Source organism: Dermacentor variabilis, chromosome 2 (genome assembly GCF_050947875.1).
Source record: "Dermacentor variabilis isolate Ectoservices chromosome 2, ASM5094787v1, whole genome shotgun sequence".
NCBI classification, from domain to species: Eukaryota; Metazoa; Arthropoda; class Arachnida; order Ixodida; family Ixodidae; genus Dermacentor; species Dermacentor variabilis.
Window position 1 is genome coordinate 40,438,351 of NC_134569.1, and position 17,792 is coordinate 40,456,142.

The 17,792-nt window shown below is 44.7% G+C and overlaps 1 protein-coding gene across 2 annotated transcripts in view; it reads right to left on the reverse strand.

The window, feature by feature from the left end:
- LOC142571681 (integrin alpha-9-like) overlaps nt 1-17,792 on the reverse strand; it is a 61,661-nt gene that overhangs the window by 11,219 nt on the left and 32,650 nt on the right. For both annotated transcript variants that reach the window (XM_075680212.1, XM_075680213.1), the window contains exons 12-23: nt 17,150-17,244; nt 12,648-12,750; nt 11,784-11,829; nt 11,506-11,666; nt 8,854-9,014; nt 8,050-8,181; nt 7,845-7,924; nt 7,021-7,243; nt 4,969-5,123; nt 3,999-4,068; nt 1,987-2,094; nt 76-306 (exon numbers count right to left, since the gene is read on the reverse strand). In XM_075680212.1, the coding sequence (XP_075536327.1) occupies nt 76-306; nt 1,987-2,094; nt 3,999-4,068; nt 4,969-5,123; nt 7,021-7,243; nt 7,845-7,924; nt 8,050-8,181; nt 8,854-9,014; nt 11,506-11,666; nt 11,784-11,829; nt 12,648-12,750; nt 17,150-17,244 (1,565 nt within the window). The remainder of the gene's footprint in view (nt 1-75; nt 307-1,986; nt 2,095-3,998; nt 4,069-4,968; nt 5,124-7,020; nt 7,244-7,844; nt 7,925-8,049; nt 8,182-8,853; nt 9,015-11,505; nt 11,667-11,783; nt 11,830-12,647; nt 12,751-17,149; nt 17,245-17,792) is intronic.

Below are 17,792 nucleotides of genomic sequence, written 5' to 3' on the forward strand. Positions count from 1 at the left end.
GCTAAAGTCAACATATAGACTTGTTGAAACGTTGACTTCAGCGACATTCCGCCAGCTAAACTCGACGTTTCTTACCAGAGGCGGCACGTTCTGGTAGAGCAGAGCGGTGAGTTTTTCGGAGTGCGGTGACTCGGGTTCAGGCACCGACCGCTGGACGCGGCCGCCCAGGCTGCCGTTCCGCGTGGCGAGCACGTCGGGCCGCGAATCGTCGTCGCTCTTTCGTCCGGCCTGGTCGCCCTCGATGCTCTTGACCACTCCCTCCATGTTGCGGCAAGTGCCGGGCACGAACAGGTCACCCTGCAACACCTGCACAGCACAAGAAGAATGGGACCAGCGCTATCAATCAATCAATCAATCAATCAATCAATCAATCAATCAATCAATCAATCACACACACACACACACACACACACACACACACACACACACACACACACACACACACACACACACACACACACACACACACACACACACACACCGTAATCAGTATTAAAGCCCCTTAAACTTCGTAAAGTAGCGACACTCTCCTCTTCCGCCTTCACTCCTCCTCGTTTCTCCTCTCTTTCACGCTCCCTCCTCGACGGTGGCGCCACATACACTGCTCGAGCGTAGCAAAGGCGCTAACATGCGCTCGCTCCTCGCCACTCCGTAGACGCTTTTCGAGCAAAAATGGCGCTGAAGCAAGGCGCGAAGGCCCACGTGATGCTATTGGGCCAATAGCGACGCGGCGGCGACCTCGACCAGAGCGCGCGAGGAGGAGGCGGCATTCTTCAAAGCATGGCACTACTTTATGAAGTTTAAAGGGCTTTAATCAGTACATCTAAGCAGCGCTTCCTGTCGTCGCTTGAATTCAGTATATTGTCTCACACGATTGCAAACGTTGACGGAGAATCGCCTGGTCAGGGTAGAATATCAACTCTTGGCTTTGCCATTGAGAGTGTAGGAGAGGGGGCCCACTGGCTGTGACACCTATTAGCTTTTTGCTAAGCGTTTTGCCGAAGTGAAAGATGGAAAGGGTGTAAAGTTGTCTAAGAGTGCAAACTGCACCCTAAAAAGAGTTGAACTCTTTGGGGTGTATATTTGTCACGCAGCGATAATCGTCTTCAGTCTTGCGCCCGCATTTCCTTTCTTTAACGCTGCGAACCTGGTACTTCCAAGTCACGAACGGCAAGTGCATTATCAGCATGACATAGCATTCTCGACAGGATAGTAGCGAGCACAGCGTTTTCAAGAAAAAAAAAAACGCAGCAAGACAGATGAAGATTATTGCTGTGTGGCAAATATACACCTCAAAGGGTGTACATTTGTTTAAGAGTGCAGTCGAAGTGAAGCATTTTCATCTCAATGAACTGTCAGGCATGCTGGCCACTTATCAAGGGCAGCATCTTTCAAAAACATTCAGGCTCGTTAGACCTTCTGGCATATATATATATATATATATATATATATATATATATATATATATATATATATATATATATATATATATATATATATATATATATGAATCCTGAGTAAGCTCACTGAAACAACCAAACAACCGACATCGATGGAGCTAAAGTTAAACTGATGAATTGCATTAAAAAGGAAAGTAACACTTAAGGATGTGGCAACTATAGTTACCTGTGGCTTTTCTCTTTTTGTGTGAAGGAATGATCACATGAATAGATCGGCGCTTAACAGAATATGCCGTAGAATACCGTATATATTACGAAGGCTTCCGAATTTTAGCACGTTAAATTTGCTTCTTGTATTACATTCAGGTACTAAGGTTCGCAAAAGATTTTATAAATGTTTCTCGTTTCTCTTAAATCAGCAAAAATAAAGTGTTCAATATAGTCTTATTAGGTGTGGATAACAATATTCTTTGCCTATTTAACAGCTCCGAAATTGTATGTTATAAGCTAAGTTTAGTATTATATGCGACACTTTAAGGCAGATGGCGATATACTCTTCTTTTAAGTATGTGGTAGCCGTAAATACCCTAATTTGCTTGACGAAGGCGATGGGTTTCTCCAATTCGCTGAAAACGTAGGGCACACGGACAGATAGCTGAACTTGCTGTATTGGACTTGCGTACAGCTTGGCGAGCTGGAAGAGAAAGAAAAGGAGACATGAATGGGTCAACTCTGTGTTATTTCTTCTTTGTGTGAAATACAGAAGTGCTGTCATTATCAATAATAAGTAAGTAAGTCAGGTAAACAAAGGTAAGCTAAAGTAAGTAAAATGAGGTAAGGTAAGTAAGTAAGGTAAGAGAAAGTAGCGTCAGTAAGTACAGTAATGTAAGTAAGTAAAGTAAGGTAAGGTAAAGTAAGTAAGGTAAGTAAGTTAATAAATGGAACCTTATTATCAAGGACACAAAAGTGCATACAAAATTATTTGGACAGATAGCCTAATGTGGTTCGTGGCCTGCCCAATAGAATATACAACAAAATATGTGCAAGTCAGCTAAGAGGGGGCGAAAAATATGCCACTACCGAGTCGACCTGAATAAAAACAGTTGAATTTAAAAGGGACCTTAACCATCCCTCGAGCTTGGTGAAATAACATAGTCTGCGGGCAGCATACGCTGCTGTGAACATGTCGGCCAAGTTTTGCTGTCGTGCGCGGTGCGCGGAGCTCGCAAGCGGATCGCAAAGTCACCGTTCTCACCGTTCAATAGAAGCCCCTGTCCTCACTCTACTGGACGCTTTATTTCGTCATTCCCTTAGACAGCTGCTATTGGCCGATTGTTGTATTCATATAGGAGGTATTCATATATGGGCATGGGCAGGACATGTAATGAGGGAAGGGAAGCGTAGCAGGGGACGGCGGGAAGTTAGTTGGGCGGATGAGATTAAGAAGTTTGCAGGGACAACATGGCATGGGAGCATGGGAGAGGCCTTTGCGCTGCAGTGGGCGTAACCAGGCTGATGATGATACTTATTATTGGCCGATAGCCGACATCAAGCTGCGGTCGGCTACATGGCGTGGATACCGCGGCCGTGGCGGGGTGCTGCCACGAGTCCACTGGCTAAGCGCACTGCGGCCCGCTGAGGACAACCGCATTTGGCTTATGTTTAGCGCGTCGTAGGCACAAAAGGTGGAAGTCATGGCTTCTACATTAACGTCCAAAATAAAATCTGAACTGCGCGCCACGGTGACATTTAGAAGGCGGAGCGCTGGGAGCACGCGCCACTTCACAGTGCAAGGCATTGAAGAAGGAACGGAATCACAGCTGAGGCTGTGTTCGATTGCCAATAACTTCGCTTCTGCTGAACGCATCGTAGTACTTTTTGCGGCAAGGTATTTCTGAAATAGCCTGTTTTCACTTCAGCTGCCTTTCTCCGCTTCGACAAAAAGTGGTGCAGGGCCGCTATAAGAGGTAGTACAAATGCAAGTGACAGTTGGCGGCAGATTTAAAAAGAAAGGGGGCAGTTTGTAGCATACTCTAAATGTTACAAAAAAATCCCAGGCTGAATACATGTCTGAAAAAATTTAACTACGCCTAAACTTCGTACTTCCGCATCAAAAGCAGATATCACAACCTTGTCAACTGCATGTACTCTTAAGTGGACAAATGAGATGCATTAGTTTACAGTTTACGTAAGATGGTTACTTTGCTAACAAATTTTTGGACATTTCCAATTTACAATATATTGGTAAATTTGAGAGCGAATTGTATGCCCCTTCGGTCAGTGTTAGACCGCGTTAGACGCTCTGCAATATAAACATTATTATATTTAATATATACCGTTATTGCGGACTGATACAGCCGGTAACCCGACGTATCACATCGAGAAATTTTTTTATTTTTGGCAAAAATCGAAAGTCGCCATGCGGATTTTAAATCTCTTATAAATGACAGAAATTTTATTCAGAACATCTCAGCGGTGTCCAAATCAGAACGTTTTTGTGTTTTCCATGTCGAGCCAGAATAGTAAAAACTATTAGTAAGCGCAAGCGCTATGCAGAGTAACAAAGGTGCCAAGGACACCGATAAAAAGGATACTTACGACAAAACCATGTTCCAGTTGAATAGCCTTTGTTTGTGCATTGAAAGTGACTACTTCGGGCTTGGCTTTCCTGCGTAAGCACGGCGAAAATTTGCTTTAGTAGTTGGAGCGGTTGGATCTGAAAGCATGCTTGCATGGTGGTACAGTTAACAGTGAGTGCATTAGACGAAATAAAAATTCTTAGTTTACAAGGACGAAGAAAGCAAGCAAGATAAAATTTATACCCTACATTTCTATGCAAGCTTGCACATGTACAAAGGTTTCCAGCGAGGACATTATGCAATTATTAAAGCAATGCAATAAAGAGGTAATTTTCTTGGCAACATAATATCATGTGTGCGGAAATAAAAAAAAATTGTGATACATGTACCCCAATAGCAATTCAAGCAAACGGCTAATTAACATTTTGATTATCTAGGCCCTATGACGGAACTGGGGAATAAATCCGGTTAATGTTCAGTGCGCGTACACTTAGTATAGGAATCGTGAGAGAGCACCAATTTTTATGTACAAGTATCCATGCCCAAGCTCACGACGAAATATATTGGTGTTCCAGTTGTTTTTCTAAATAGAGCCTTTGTTACGCATTGCATGTAATAACGCCGCACATTGTGGTAGGCATTATGGTCGAGTGATAGCCTCAGAATATCCAATAAATGGGCCTACTGCAAGCACTCGCCGGCTTTAGCACAGCGAAACTTTCACAGGCGTGCTAGCATGCGACTCGAGAACAAAATAGGTCGCGGGGGCAGTGCCTTCAAAAGCGTTGACAAAGGCGGCATTTCTAACTGAACGTCCTTTCATTAGCTTGAAACATACGTCTTGCAGACACAAATGCAAGACGCCCTAAAGGCGTCTACACTGCATCAGTTCCATTTAGCCCTAGCTGGGTCTACTTTAGCCAAGCTTTATCAAACTGGCTATAGTAGCCAGTTTGCACTTCACGTGCGTAGCTCACTGGCCGACTCACCCCAGCATGGAGATGTCTGCCTGGTGTACGAAGGGCAGTGTGATCACGACCTTGTTGTCGTTCGGTGTTGCTTCCTCACTGGTCGTCGTAGCTTCGGCGGTTAGGTTGAAGGTGTCCTCAACTTGACTCATATCAAGTTTCAGCAAGAAGAAAGCCTGCAGTAACGCATGCAGCAAGTAGAAAGAGCATAGCTGTAGTACGCACTGCCACATGACGATCTTGCCTAACGATTGCGCCAATATATAGCCGTCCTTGCGGCTCAGTTTCATCATACCTTTAAAATGGGCTCGTAGAAAGTCATCATCATCGTCAGCCTGGTTACGCCCACTGCAGGGCAAAGGCCTCTCCCATACTTCACCAACTACCCCGGTCATGTACTAATTGTGGCCATGTTGTCCCTGCAAACTTCTTAATCTCATCCGCCCACCTAACTTTCTGCCCTCCCCTGCTACGCTTCCCTTCCCTTGGAATCCAGTCCGTAACCCTTAATGGCCATCGGTTATCTTCCCTCCTCATTACATGTCCTGCCCGTGCCCCCATTTCTTTTTCTTGATTTCAACTAAGACGTCATTAATTCGCGTTTGTTCCCTCACCCAATCTGCTCTTTTCTTATCCCTTAACGTTACACCTATCATTCTTCTTTCCATAGCTCATTGCGTCGTTCTCAATTTAAGTAGAACCCTTCTCGTAAGCCTCCAGGTTTCTGCCCCGTACATGAGTACTGGTAAGACACAGCTGTTATACACTTTTCTCTTGAGGGATAATGACAACCCGCTGTTCATGATCTGAGAATGCCTGTCAAACGCACCCCAGCCCATTCTTATTCTTCCGATTATTTCCGTCTCATGATCCGGATCCGTCGTCACTACCTGCCCTAAGTAGATGTATTCCCTTACCACTTCCAGTGCCTCGCTACATATCGGAAACTGCTGTTATCTTCCGAGACTGTTAAGCATTACTTTAGTTTTCCGTAGATTAATTTTTAGACCCACCATTCTGTTTTGCCTCTCCAGGTCAGTGAGCATGCGTTGCAATTGGTGCCCTGAGTTGCTAAGCAAGGCAATATCATCAGCGAATCGCAAGTTACCCAGGTATTCTTCATTAACTCTTATCTCCAATTCTTCCCAATCCAGGTCTCTGAATACCTCCTCTAAACACGCTGTGAATAGCATTGGAGATATCGTATCTCCCTGCCTGACGTCCTCCTTTATTGGGATTTTGCTGCTTTCTTTATGGAGGACTACGGTGGCTGTGGAGCCGCTATAGATACCTTTCAGTATTTTTACATACGGATCGTCTACACCCTGATTCCGTAATGCCTCTTATCTCTTATCGTAATGACTCTTATCAGCCCTTATCAATCTAGATGTCCAGCGAAGCTGCTGCAAAACCACCACTACAATTGCTGAGGGGGGTATGCAATGCTTTGTTAATGGTTCGGATGCTTGTTTTGATCTTGTATACTTTATTGAAACGTAAACTGTTCTGTCTGTTGTATAGATTATTTCAATGAATGTATGCACCATTCGCTTTACTTTTCTGACCGCCTGTAGCCTCTGCCTTACGTAGGTATGAGTCACTGTTTACGGGGGGTATGAACCATTGCATTCGTCTTAGGTGACGGGCGGACAAATTTCTCGTTGGGCAGGCATAGAAATGCTTACGCATTAAAAAAAATGACAGAAGGTGACTCTATCGGGTGTAAATAGTGACAACACTAGTTGTAATTTCACGAAGGTAGGCGGGGCGCCACCTGGCGTCGGCGTGTTCATTTCATACGTCACCGCGGGGTAACCATGCTGTTTTTATGGCAAATTGGTGTGTCATAGCGCATAAAATTTCCTCTTAAAACTTTTGCATAAAGTTATGCCATGTGGCATCTGCTTGCGCCACTAACCACGTCGAACACACTTTGACCGGGACAGCGCCGCGGTTATCGCGCAGAGTAATTAGAGACGCGCCGATTCCGGGCAACGAGGAAAATGCGTTGTATAAAGCGTGATTCCGGGCAACGCGGCAGGGCCAGCTTTCCAGCTTGTCTGGAATACGCACGTTTCTCGAAGGTCGGAGCGGGTTCCCAGCATCGCAGACGATGAGCGACCTCCGGTGGGCCGGGTCCTGCTGGACACTGCAGCGGTCCTTGTTGACCACTCGCACGCGGTCCGGTAGAGTGACCAGCACGCGAGCCAGATACGCAGGGTCCGTGGCGCCGGCGTTTTCGAGAAAAAGTGACACCGAGAGATCCCGACGCTCGCCGACCATTAGCGGGGATCCACTGGGCAGTCGAGGTGGTAACGGAAACGTGCAGGCATTTATAGAACCGTTCTCTGGCCAGTCCCGCACTGCCTAACACGATACGACACGACCATTTTATTTACCCAAGTGTATACAGAACACACTTTCCTATGAAACTGCTGAAAGCGTAATATGCCGGACATATAGATCCGGTCCCTACACGATTGTTCTTCATTGACAAAGAACGTCATGAATTACACCGATGAGTGTCAAGAAACGTGAGGAAATTTTGACAAAATTACGAGAGAGATAGATAGATAGATAGATAGAGAGAGAGAGAGAGAGAGAGAGAGAGAGAGAGAGAGAGAGAGAGAGAGAGAGAGAGAGAGAGAGAGAGATGAGATTCGAGGTAACGAAAGGCTGTTGAACTATCATGATATAGGTAGGCACCAAAAAAGAAAAAAAGTGAGCTCCGCCAAAATATTGTATTTCTTAGAACACCTACAAAACGCTGTCGCCGGTAAAATGAAAATCACAATTACACTGAACGAGTATTAGCCCCTGGTTATTATCACTGCGCACCGAATCGCCTCCCTCGGCGCATAGTTTCCCCAGCTTTTCTGATTTCACGGTATACTTACTCGTAGCCGATGATATTGAGGTCCAGCTTCAAGTCCGCCCGACAAACTTCATCCGACCCACAGCCATGCTGATACGGAATCTGCATACACAGACACGACGGCAGCGCGTGTTCAATAGGAAATACAATTCAATGTATTTCGTCTCTATGTTGGTTTGGTGTGTGTCATCTTGCTAGGTAATAGAATGAAAGGACGAACGACTCACCGCTTTTGTGACGGCAAGCGGAAACCCCCTGTCGGGAACTGGGCAAGTGGGGCACCAGCGCTGGTCACCGGTGTCACGCAGCCGGTACTCCATCCGCACGGCGAACGGTATGAGCGGATCGACGAAGGTCTCCTGTGTAACCACGGAAATGGAATTGAACGAATGCTCGGCGGTTGCGTGTAAATTTCGCCTTCATTATGTGCCTGCTTATCCCTCCTGATGATACAATTTTTCGATTTTATTCAAGTATAGTAGTAGGTAGTGATAACGGTGGCAGCAGTCATATAATTGAGCCGAGCTTGTTCGCTTCAGTGAATGTTGATGCCTATCTGCGATGATAAACGGGCCAACTTTCTAAAGCCACTGCTTATCGGGTGGCTACAGGTTGCCTTTAATACACTCAGCAAATTTTTAGAGCTCCTTTCGTTTTATCGCGCTGTTGATTGTGCCACGGTAACGTTCAGCGGCTGTGCCGCTGAACCTTACCGCGTATATATGTGTGGCACATAGGTATATATTTAAAAACTTCAGCGTCGAAGCGAACTGAGTCACATGCGATAACATTCCGACCAATCAGCTTGTCTTTGTCAGCGCTGTATTTTCTCGCGCTGAATTAGTTGAGCCAACGCCGCCTACACGAACTAGTCTAGGTGGTGTCGGTTAATTCCGCTTGCTGACGAGTTGGTACCAATAACGGATTCCGCAGATTGTTCAGTTTTTTTCACTCTCACTTTTTCAGCCTCTCGTGTTCACCTTCATACCGTGCGTGCCCTGGAATACTTGTAGACGGGAAGCAAAACTTACGTCTAGATAGACGAGCCTGCTTTCGCATGTCGTGTGTCCTTTCCTCGCCTGCACCAGAGAGCTGTACTTGTCGACGCGGTCTTGGTCGCGGAACATGAATCCCCGCACGGGACGGCTATCCGCCTTGCGGTTCACGTCCAGCGTCAACTCCGCCTCCACGTCTGCGAGAGAGCAGAACAAACACAGCGTACCAAGTCAGAACTGGAAGTAATATTTTCGAAGGCTCTGGTGTGTCACTGTTAGCGCAACATGATATTAGAACAGGACGTTTTATTTTCGGTTAACCTCCCTGCCTTTCCTCTGTCTTTACCTTTCTCCAAAACAGTCTCATCATCGCGTGCCGTTTTCCTTACGGTTTCCACTGTAACGTGACCTTTTCTTGTTTCATGACTTCCCTGAAACAAGTGCACTGCGATATTCCTCAACTATACGAGTAACCTTCCTGATTCAGAACTTTTGCTGTTTTGTTTTAATTTGTTTTCATGTCACAGATTGGGAAAAAGCCGTCATACAATATCTTAGCGTTTTTTCTTGGAGGCTTTCTTTTTTGAAGCAGCAGCAACCGAGAAGTTGCAGTGGCAAAGGAATCGCAGGAGAAACGAAAATGCTACAGGAATTCTGAGAATTGTCTATACTGATGAGTAAGCATTCTTTGGCTAGGCTGCTGCTTCGCTTTTGCTTACTTATTTAGCTAGCTTATGCACGTCTACAGATCGCTACCAATCTGCTATTACACTATTATAATGATTAAATGCGCTAAACTGACGAATTATGCATTTATAATGCAGATAGACGGCATCACGAGGCGGACATATCTTGCAGGGGTACTCGCCAATGAATTCTCACGCATTAAAATATAGAAAGCCCACATTTCGAAGACCGAGCGGACTTAACAATTCGACATCACTAGCTTAAACAGTAGAAGTTTCGCAAGAACACACACATTTTCTTCACACTCTTCGCTTCGCTTAAGCCCTTGTAATGCTAGGCACTTAATATATTTATATGAAATAAGCAGAAAAATGTGACGATCGCATCTGTACGAATCGCGCCTGCAGCTATCTGAACATACACTGTGCACGCTAGCCCTCGCGATAACTTCAAAAGGCAAATTTGCCTCGTACTTTTAGGGTTGCAGGAAGACTGTGCAGCAATGCACGATTTGGCTTTCCCACGAGTTGGCACTGCGCTGCCTGCAGCTGGTTCTAAGAGCCGGTTCGGTTTTCCGGTGTAGGCTTATACTGCACGCTTGTATTTGCAGAGAGCAACGAGGCCACTGTTGCAGTTTTTAAAGGCAACAGAATTGGACAAGCTGCTGTAGCCTGAACAGACGTTTATAGTGCTGCAAGTGCTACTGTGCTGTGCGGTGACAGTATGCGGCGACAGTGACCGACTGTGAGTGTATGTCTATGCTCCTTTCTTTCTTTATCTTTACTTTATTATCTCTTAACCTACCCCTTCCCTCTCTCCCCAGCGTAGGATAGCAAACCGGATCTTCCCCTCTGGTTAACCTCCCTGCCTTTCCCCTTTCTTCTGTCTCTCTCTTGTATTTACCACCTATTATATTGCTCGTTTCGTGACTATTACACTCATTTCACATCATTGCATCTTTTATTTCTAAGCTAATATTACTTCTACTGTCATTACTGCTTAATGTCACGGGCGGGATGATCTTTTGCACCGGAAAGAGCCTCGCCTCGCTCTCGGATGCACCAAAGTGCGAAAGAGCCCATTGATGCTTTCAGTGTTTAAGCGCATTGATGAACCCTGCAGGCAAATCTAACGACAATCCTCACATTTATATACAAGTTGTAGAGCGCGAATGCAGGGAAAAAAATAGTGGCAAACTTTACCTTCACGAATATTTCCCTGAAGGCAAGAAGAGGCGGTGCATGTGAGTGTTTTGATGTGTTTCACCTGACGACGTGGTAGGTTGGGCGCAGGAAGAAGTTGTTTCCTATAGTCTTCGGCTTTGGGACGCCTGCGCGCATGGTCTGTGCGCAGCGGAACATGGTGCGCTCAGCGGAACTAACCAGCACAAGATTTCCCATTCGGCTTCACAGCTGCTCGGACGCGCTTCCGTTCAATGAACTGCACCCGCGAACGACTTACTTCTCGGTGTCTGGCATGAGTGAACATTATTCGCTCAGTATTCTTGCGTGGTGAGTCTAACTTCAACGATTCCTCGGCATGTCGCCATCGAATACCTATTCTTTGTATGTATTTCAGCTAGCTGGTACGATTTCGTAAAAGGAGCAATAAATGCCTTTTTTTTATGTTTGTACATGTGTGCATTGCGTCCTTTGTTCCTAAGAGCAACTCGGACCCCACAGCCTGCGTAATGCGTCGCAGTGTCTCTCTGTTTAAAAGCATACGGCTTACGTATACGAACGACACACTGCAACCTCCGCCATGATGATCAACTACTCTTTATTCGTCCTTCTGCACTTGGTAAGATGTTAGAGGCACAAATCGTGGCCTCTGCATCGATATATGAGGCAGTAGGCTATGCGCACGGAAGGTTATCCGTGAAGATTTTAAAGCGACATAAATATGAAGAAGGCCAAATGTTGTGAAAGGTGGCGGGCACTAAGCTCGAAAGAAACTTAAATTTGTGCGGTATGATCGACGTGCCGAAGATGACATACTCACCGGCAGTATTATTGACAAATTTCCCAGAGTACTCGATGCAGGTCTTGAGCTTGAAGCACGAGAATTTAGATCCGCCGGAAATTTCGCATTTACCCATGTCGGCAGTGATCATTCCGACCTCGGGCGTGATGACGCCTTTCAATTGCGCGATCGGACGAGATCTGAAACGAAAATAAATGTTTAGAAAACGCCACTTATAAAGTATCTATAAATAGCAACTTTCAATCTTCCATTTTGTCCGTATTTAATATCGTAATCAGCGGAAAGTAAACACTCACCTAAACAGAACGGCATTGTCCGCCATGTAAGACCCGACAAGAACGTCTGTGGCGCAGAAAAAGAAATCAAGTGCCAAGTTAAGGACTGATTCTTCCAAGCCATTCAAGTGAACTAACTCATGCAACAGCAAAAATTATTGGATTATACTCAGAAGAAAACACTGAACAGTGTTGGTCCGCATTTCTAATAAAAAGAAATGGTGGTCGTGCGGCATTTCATTACACTCTAGTATATAAGAGACATCACAGACATTAGTCTCATGTTGGCGTTAGAACGACGGCAAAGAATACGCTGAAGTCCGGTATGATATTCTACATTATACACTTCACGTAGCAGGTACGGTCGGTCACAAAAGTTTATGGGACAAGCGATTCGCGGAAAAGTTAAATTTTTTGGGCGATTCAGCTTATGCAGGGGCACATCGTGTTGAATTCAAAGTTTCAGTCTTGTTAATTAACAGAGCGCAAATTCACATTTTTCGTAGAACCTGAGTCCCGAAAACTATTGTGTTCATCTGAACATTCGTTCTGTCAGGCAAAGACTATAGGAAAAGCCGTACCGCTCTCACTGCCAGCAACAAAAAGCGGTTACACGTCATGGATGAAGATGATCTCATTTTAAACATAAATTAAATATTCAGTGGCGATTTAGCGGTAAATGCTAGAGAAATGCCTTAGCATTACGTCGCACTTTTGACGTCCCGAATTTCCATGATTTAAACCGTGTTAACCACAATGCGAAGTGTTGTTCAGGAGTCAACAACTGTTTGCCGCTTTCCAAACAACCGACGAATACCTGTAACACTTTAATGCCGCAAGGAGGCCGAAAGTAACGCTCAAGCGTGCGCAGAAGGTCGCACTTACCGTCGTAGTGGTTCGCGTCGACGTCCAGTCCCTTGGAGATGCTAATGCCGAACCCTTTCAAGGGGGCCCCGATGCGTGACGACACGGTGCCCGCGTCTATTCTCTGCGAAAGCAGAACGGAAACAAGAGAATGAGGGATAAAACTTGCCCGTTCGAGGTAGCGGCGTAGTTTCACGTTTAGACCTGAAATGACGGTCGGAGGCACGCACGAGGACCTCGTACAATTGGGAGTGTGATTCTTGCCGTAATTATAGATCCAAGAGCATTTTTTCATTGTATAGCGGTGCACGAGCAACACGAACAACAGCGTAAGTTGAAGGAATGTCGTTGAATAAAACTGCCGCGGCAGTTTCACATTTGAAGGATGCGTGTGCCGAAATGGAACGAATAGAGGAAAAACGAGCGTCGCACGTAACAAGATAATGCGGTTGCTCCGGGCGTTGGAAGTTCGAGGCGGATTGCGCCACGTGTTCTCGCCTGAAATGTGAAAGTTTTGATCGCTAGCAAGCGGGAGTATAGTAATAGGAGCAGAGTCTAGCTGGATAGCGCCGTGGAATTAACAGGAAGCTTTAGCTCGCGGGGGGCTCCCATCTAAACACACGGGAAAGGAGAAATCGTTTTCCTCGGCAGCCAATGCACCAAATTTGATGAGGGTTGGTGTATCTAAAAGGAAAAAGCTAATATCTTGTGACTGGCAGCAGCGAATTTTTTATATAGCCCATCAATCTTTCAATATATATAGTAGAAAATCGGACATTTTCAGGAAACGGAAGCTCTGTAACTCGGCGATGAAATACCATATTACAATTATGTAAATTGCACCTAATAGTACACGTAAAGCGGACAAAATTGGTGTATTCTACATGTCTCTCAAGCAAACCACTAATATGTGAGTAAACGAGAGAAGAAGGGGAACCGAGGGGCTCGATTTTGTTAATCATGCACATAAAGCAAACAGACAATGAAGCCAAGGAAATATGTGACTAGGACTATTGCAATACCCTTATAAACAATGTAACAAATTTAAGTAAGATATAAATTGATATCTTTAAATTTGTCCACTTTGGGTGCTCTAACAGATGCAGTTTACAGAACTGCGGTATGTGTTCTTGGTGCAGAGCTACGAGTTTGTGAACTTCGTGCTTCTATTTTTTTCAAGCTTACCAATTTTCGAAAATTCCTTTAAATAATAATTCAGACCACAAATCAAGATTTCGCTTCCAGCAGTCACTGGAATTTAACTTTCTCTCCCGAATGCAGCAAATTTCATTAAAATCGGCCCAGTCGTTATCTCAGAAAAGCGCTTCTGCGTTTTACATGTATTTGAATAGGCGGCAGCGGAGTTGGGCCCGGGAATAAGCTTTCTCTTAAGACAAGACGCCCTTTTAGTAAACAGCGACAGTGAATAGGTGATGAGGATCTACGCTTACCAAGTAATGCCCTATCTTTCCTTTGTACCCGTCATGCCTCACCCCTTAAGCTCGGCAGGATGCACAGCAGTTTCATGAACGTATTTATTTATTTATTTATTTATTTATTTATTTATTTATTTATTTATTTATTTCATCAGGCACGATGCACTGAGCGCCACCGCTTAAACCGTCGACACGATGGTGAGTGGCCGGCCAGCTCACTACAGTAACAAACTAACGGGAAGCTACAGTTCGCTTTCATTGTTCGCTCTAAACTGATTTACTGATTTGTAACCTCAAGATAACTTCGTGTCTATAACTCACACCCTTACACCCTTGAAAGTGTAAGTGGGTTTACAGTGAATTAGCTATACAACTTGCACAAACACTCCATTTGTGGCACATACGGCAACAAGGTGTAATTCGACTCGCCCTCCTCCCATATTGTCATCGCGTTAATTATAATTAACATTTCCTTGCCTCTTGGTCACGTGTCAGTGTTCCTCAACGCGACAATTATATACATATATATATATATATATATATATATATATATATATATATATATATATATATATATATATATATATATATATATATATATATATATATATATATATATATATATATATATAGTCCAGGTTTGAAAGGAGTCTCCGCGCATAAGCCAAAGCCAGTCCGGTGCATAACAATGAACAACCGTGCGTGAATATTCGTAGACATTTCCTTCACTTTTTGTGCACGTTTATCTAGCGTATTTTGTCCGCAAACTTCTTTCTTTGATGCACAAAAAAGAAATAAAAGTCCCCATTCCTTCACTCCCTCTTTTTCTCTCGTCTCTCCTCGAGTTATGTGCGCAGATATGACGCACAGTCATGCGTGATACCTTTTGCTCTCTCAGTGCAGTACTGGTTGCGATCACTAGCGTGACGTTCTTTAAAAAGCAAGCGCAGGATACGGTTCGTATAGCTGAAAGGAACAGAATCGCCGAAAAAAAAAAAGAACGCACGCGCAGTGAGAGTCTGCGAACTATAAATCTGCACTAAGCGACTGAGTCAAGTGCTTACCATATCAGACTCGACCAAAAACATCATTTTAACGTTTACTTGAAGAGGACGCTTTAACTCGAGGCCAACCACCGTAGGGACAACTGCGATTTCTCTACACCAATGTATGTGACAGGCAGGAATGCTCGGATTAGGCGTCGCTAAATCGGTTTGAAAGATATTAATTGCGTTTAAGAGACAAAGTTGCATTCTACGGACTATTGGCTGAAAAAAAAAAGCAGGGAAGAGATCGATACCACCTGATTCGTAAAGGCATGCATTAAATTTAATTCTGGGGTTTTACGTACCATAACCACGGTATGATTATGAAGCACCGGTTACAGGCATATGTAGCGGTACATTAAGGTAGACAGAGAAGCATTGAGGCAGAAATAAAAGAGATTAAGGAGATGTATGCAAAAATGCTAGAATGACAAGCATATTGACCACACCTGATTAAATAAAGCAGGCTAGGTGACTATTTGTCGCCGCCTCGTTTCAAATGGGATTCCAATAGATCCATCATTAGCACAATAATAAACACCATCACTGTCACCGGCTCCCCTGTTTAACATCAAAAAGTCCAAGATAGCATCTATATATGCTGTTGTAGTGCATGGGCGGAAAGCACACTTTTCAAATGTCGCTAAGGCTGAGAGCGGATGCACATCAATCTCAGAAGTGCGTTCCGTCTACGTGCAACTTCGCATGGGGTCATCTACTCGAAGCACTTGATTAGCATTCAAGCACTGTTATCAACCAAAGTTTGGAATAAAAGTCCACAGATTTATCTTTTGTTATGTAGTGTCACGTTGTAGACAAGATGAAGAATTAAACACTGCCTTAAAGTTAAGAACCTAACTCTAAATTGGGCCCACTTATTTCCAGAAAAACAAGCAACACGCGAATCACGACGATGGCGGCGAGAACAACCATCCGTCGTCAAATCTGACCTCGCGGACCAATTACATTCGCTATTTATACATGTACCATGCAGTGAACTCTACGCTGCGATGTTGTAAGTTTCATTATTGTATTTCTTATTTAGTTAATTTAGCATTACCATTTAGTCCATTATTCTTTCTGCATAACATGGAGAAAGGTACTCTTTATCTCAATCTCTCCGCAGCCGCCCCTGTATAACGGATCAGAACGTATGTACATTCTGCAGAGATAAGCACTGGTGCTCGTGTGCATTCGAGACGGTACAACACTATTCACGTGGCGTGCGCAATCTGATAAGACAAGACTCTTTTGCTGTAGAATCGGCGACAGCATTCTAGAGAGAAAGAGAGAAAAGAAGAGGGAAAGGTAGGTAAAGCGAGGATTTCGAATGCATATGCGGGTGCCTCTTGCACCGAGCGATAGGTGGATAACAGTGATAATTCGGTAAAAAAAAAGGTCGCTAGTCAAACAGAAAGCAATGTATGCGTGGCTATAAATATCCGCCTTCAAAGCCATATCGGCCACATTTTTTTTCTAAAAGAGTAGAAGAAATGTGGCAAGCGATAAGACCAAAATGTGTTACGCCACTATAGGTGGCAGCCACATTTTGCACGGGCTGCGCTAAGTGGCAAACCATCGAGGAGGAGGCTCGCTCAGCATGCTCTTGGAGCATGCGCAGGCCGTGCCGACAGGTGGTGAGGGGGGGGGGGGGGAGGGGGCGAGTTCGAGATCACGTGCACTTTCACTAAACGAATGTTCGAGAGTAAAAGATTCTGGTCTATACCGCAATGAGTACTAATGAAGTGTTTATCCTAAGAATGAACGAATTTGTACGTGAGCACGAAATATGTGCTTCAGACGTACTGACCTTAATGTCTGCGTTTTCGCCTACACATGCAGTGGCGATGTAATCTGCCCCAGCAAAGATTAGGAGGGAAAAAAAATTTCGGCTCTCTCCTGCATTTACATCTCCCTTTCAGTAAACTTGAACATACATCGTTTCTTTGTAGAACCTACTGAATTTCAACGCGAACTTTTGTACTATGTACACGTGCCACATAGCCACTCGAAGAGAAGACGCGCTTGCCTCTTAGCTCACCTGCGCGTAGACGGTCCTTTCGCCAAGCGTGGGCGACCCGTGGTAAATATACACGGCTCCCACGTCGTTCTCGTAGGGTGCGCCGACAGCCACGTCTGCAGGCATGAGCGATGTAAAGGTTAGTATCCCTCGGGTGACACACCGCGAGCCAATATACCGGAATCCGTGAGTCACGGCCGCCTTACGAAACACTCGCGACAGCCTCGAAGAAAGCTCACAGCGATCACTGCTCCTTTAAAAACATCAGCTTGCTTTACGTGTGTACTGCTACTTTCAGTGCTAGTTTCGTTCTCTTCCAGAGTAGTGCACGTATGTCCTGGTTGGCGTGAACTTAATTGATATTCTGGGGTTTAACGTTCGGTTTGGCCTTCGCTTTGACACAGATGTCGCACGCTGCAGCATTAACTGCGATAGCTCGCTCTCATACTTACACAGAAAAGAATTAGACCTAGAAATAAAAATGTAGTTTCGCGCAAAGGGCGAAACACTGACTGCATTAGCAAGGTTTATCTTTGCGCTTGAACTTCTCGGACGGTGTTCTATATATACGCAGGTCCGACTAACGCGGACTCAATATACACGGATGCGCCAAAATTTATGGCACCTTTAAAATCTTTACCACGCCGTTTAGGGCCTGCAATGA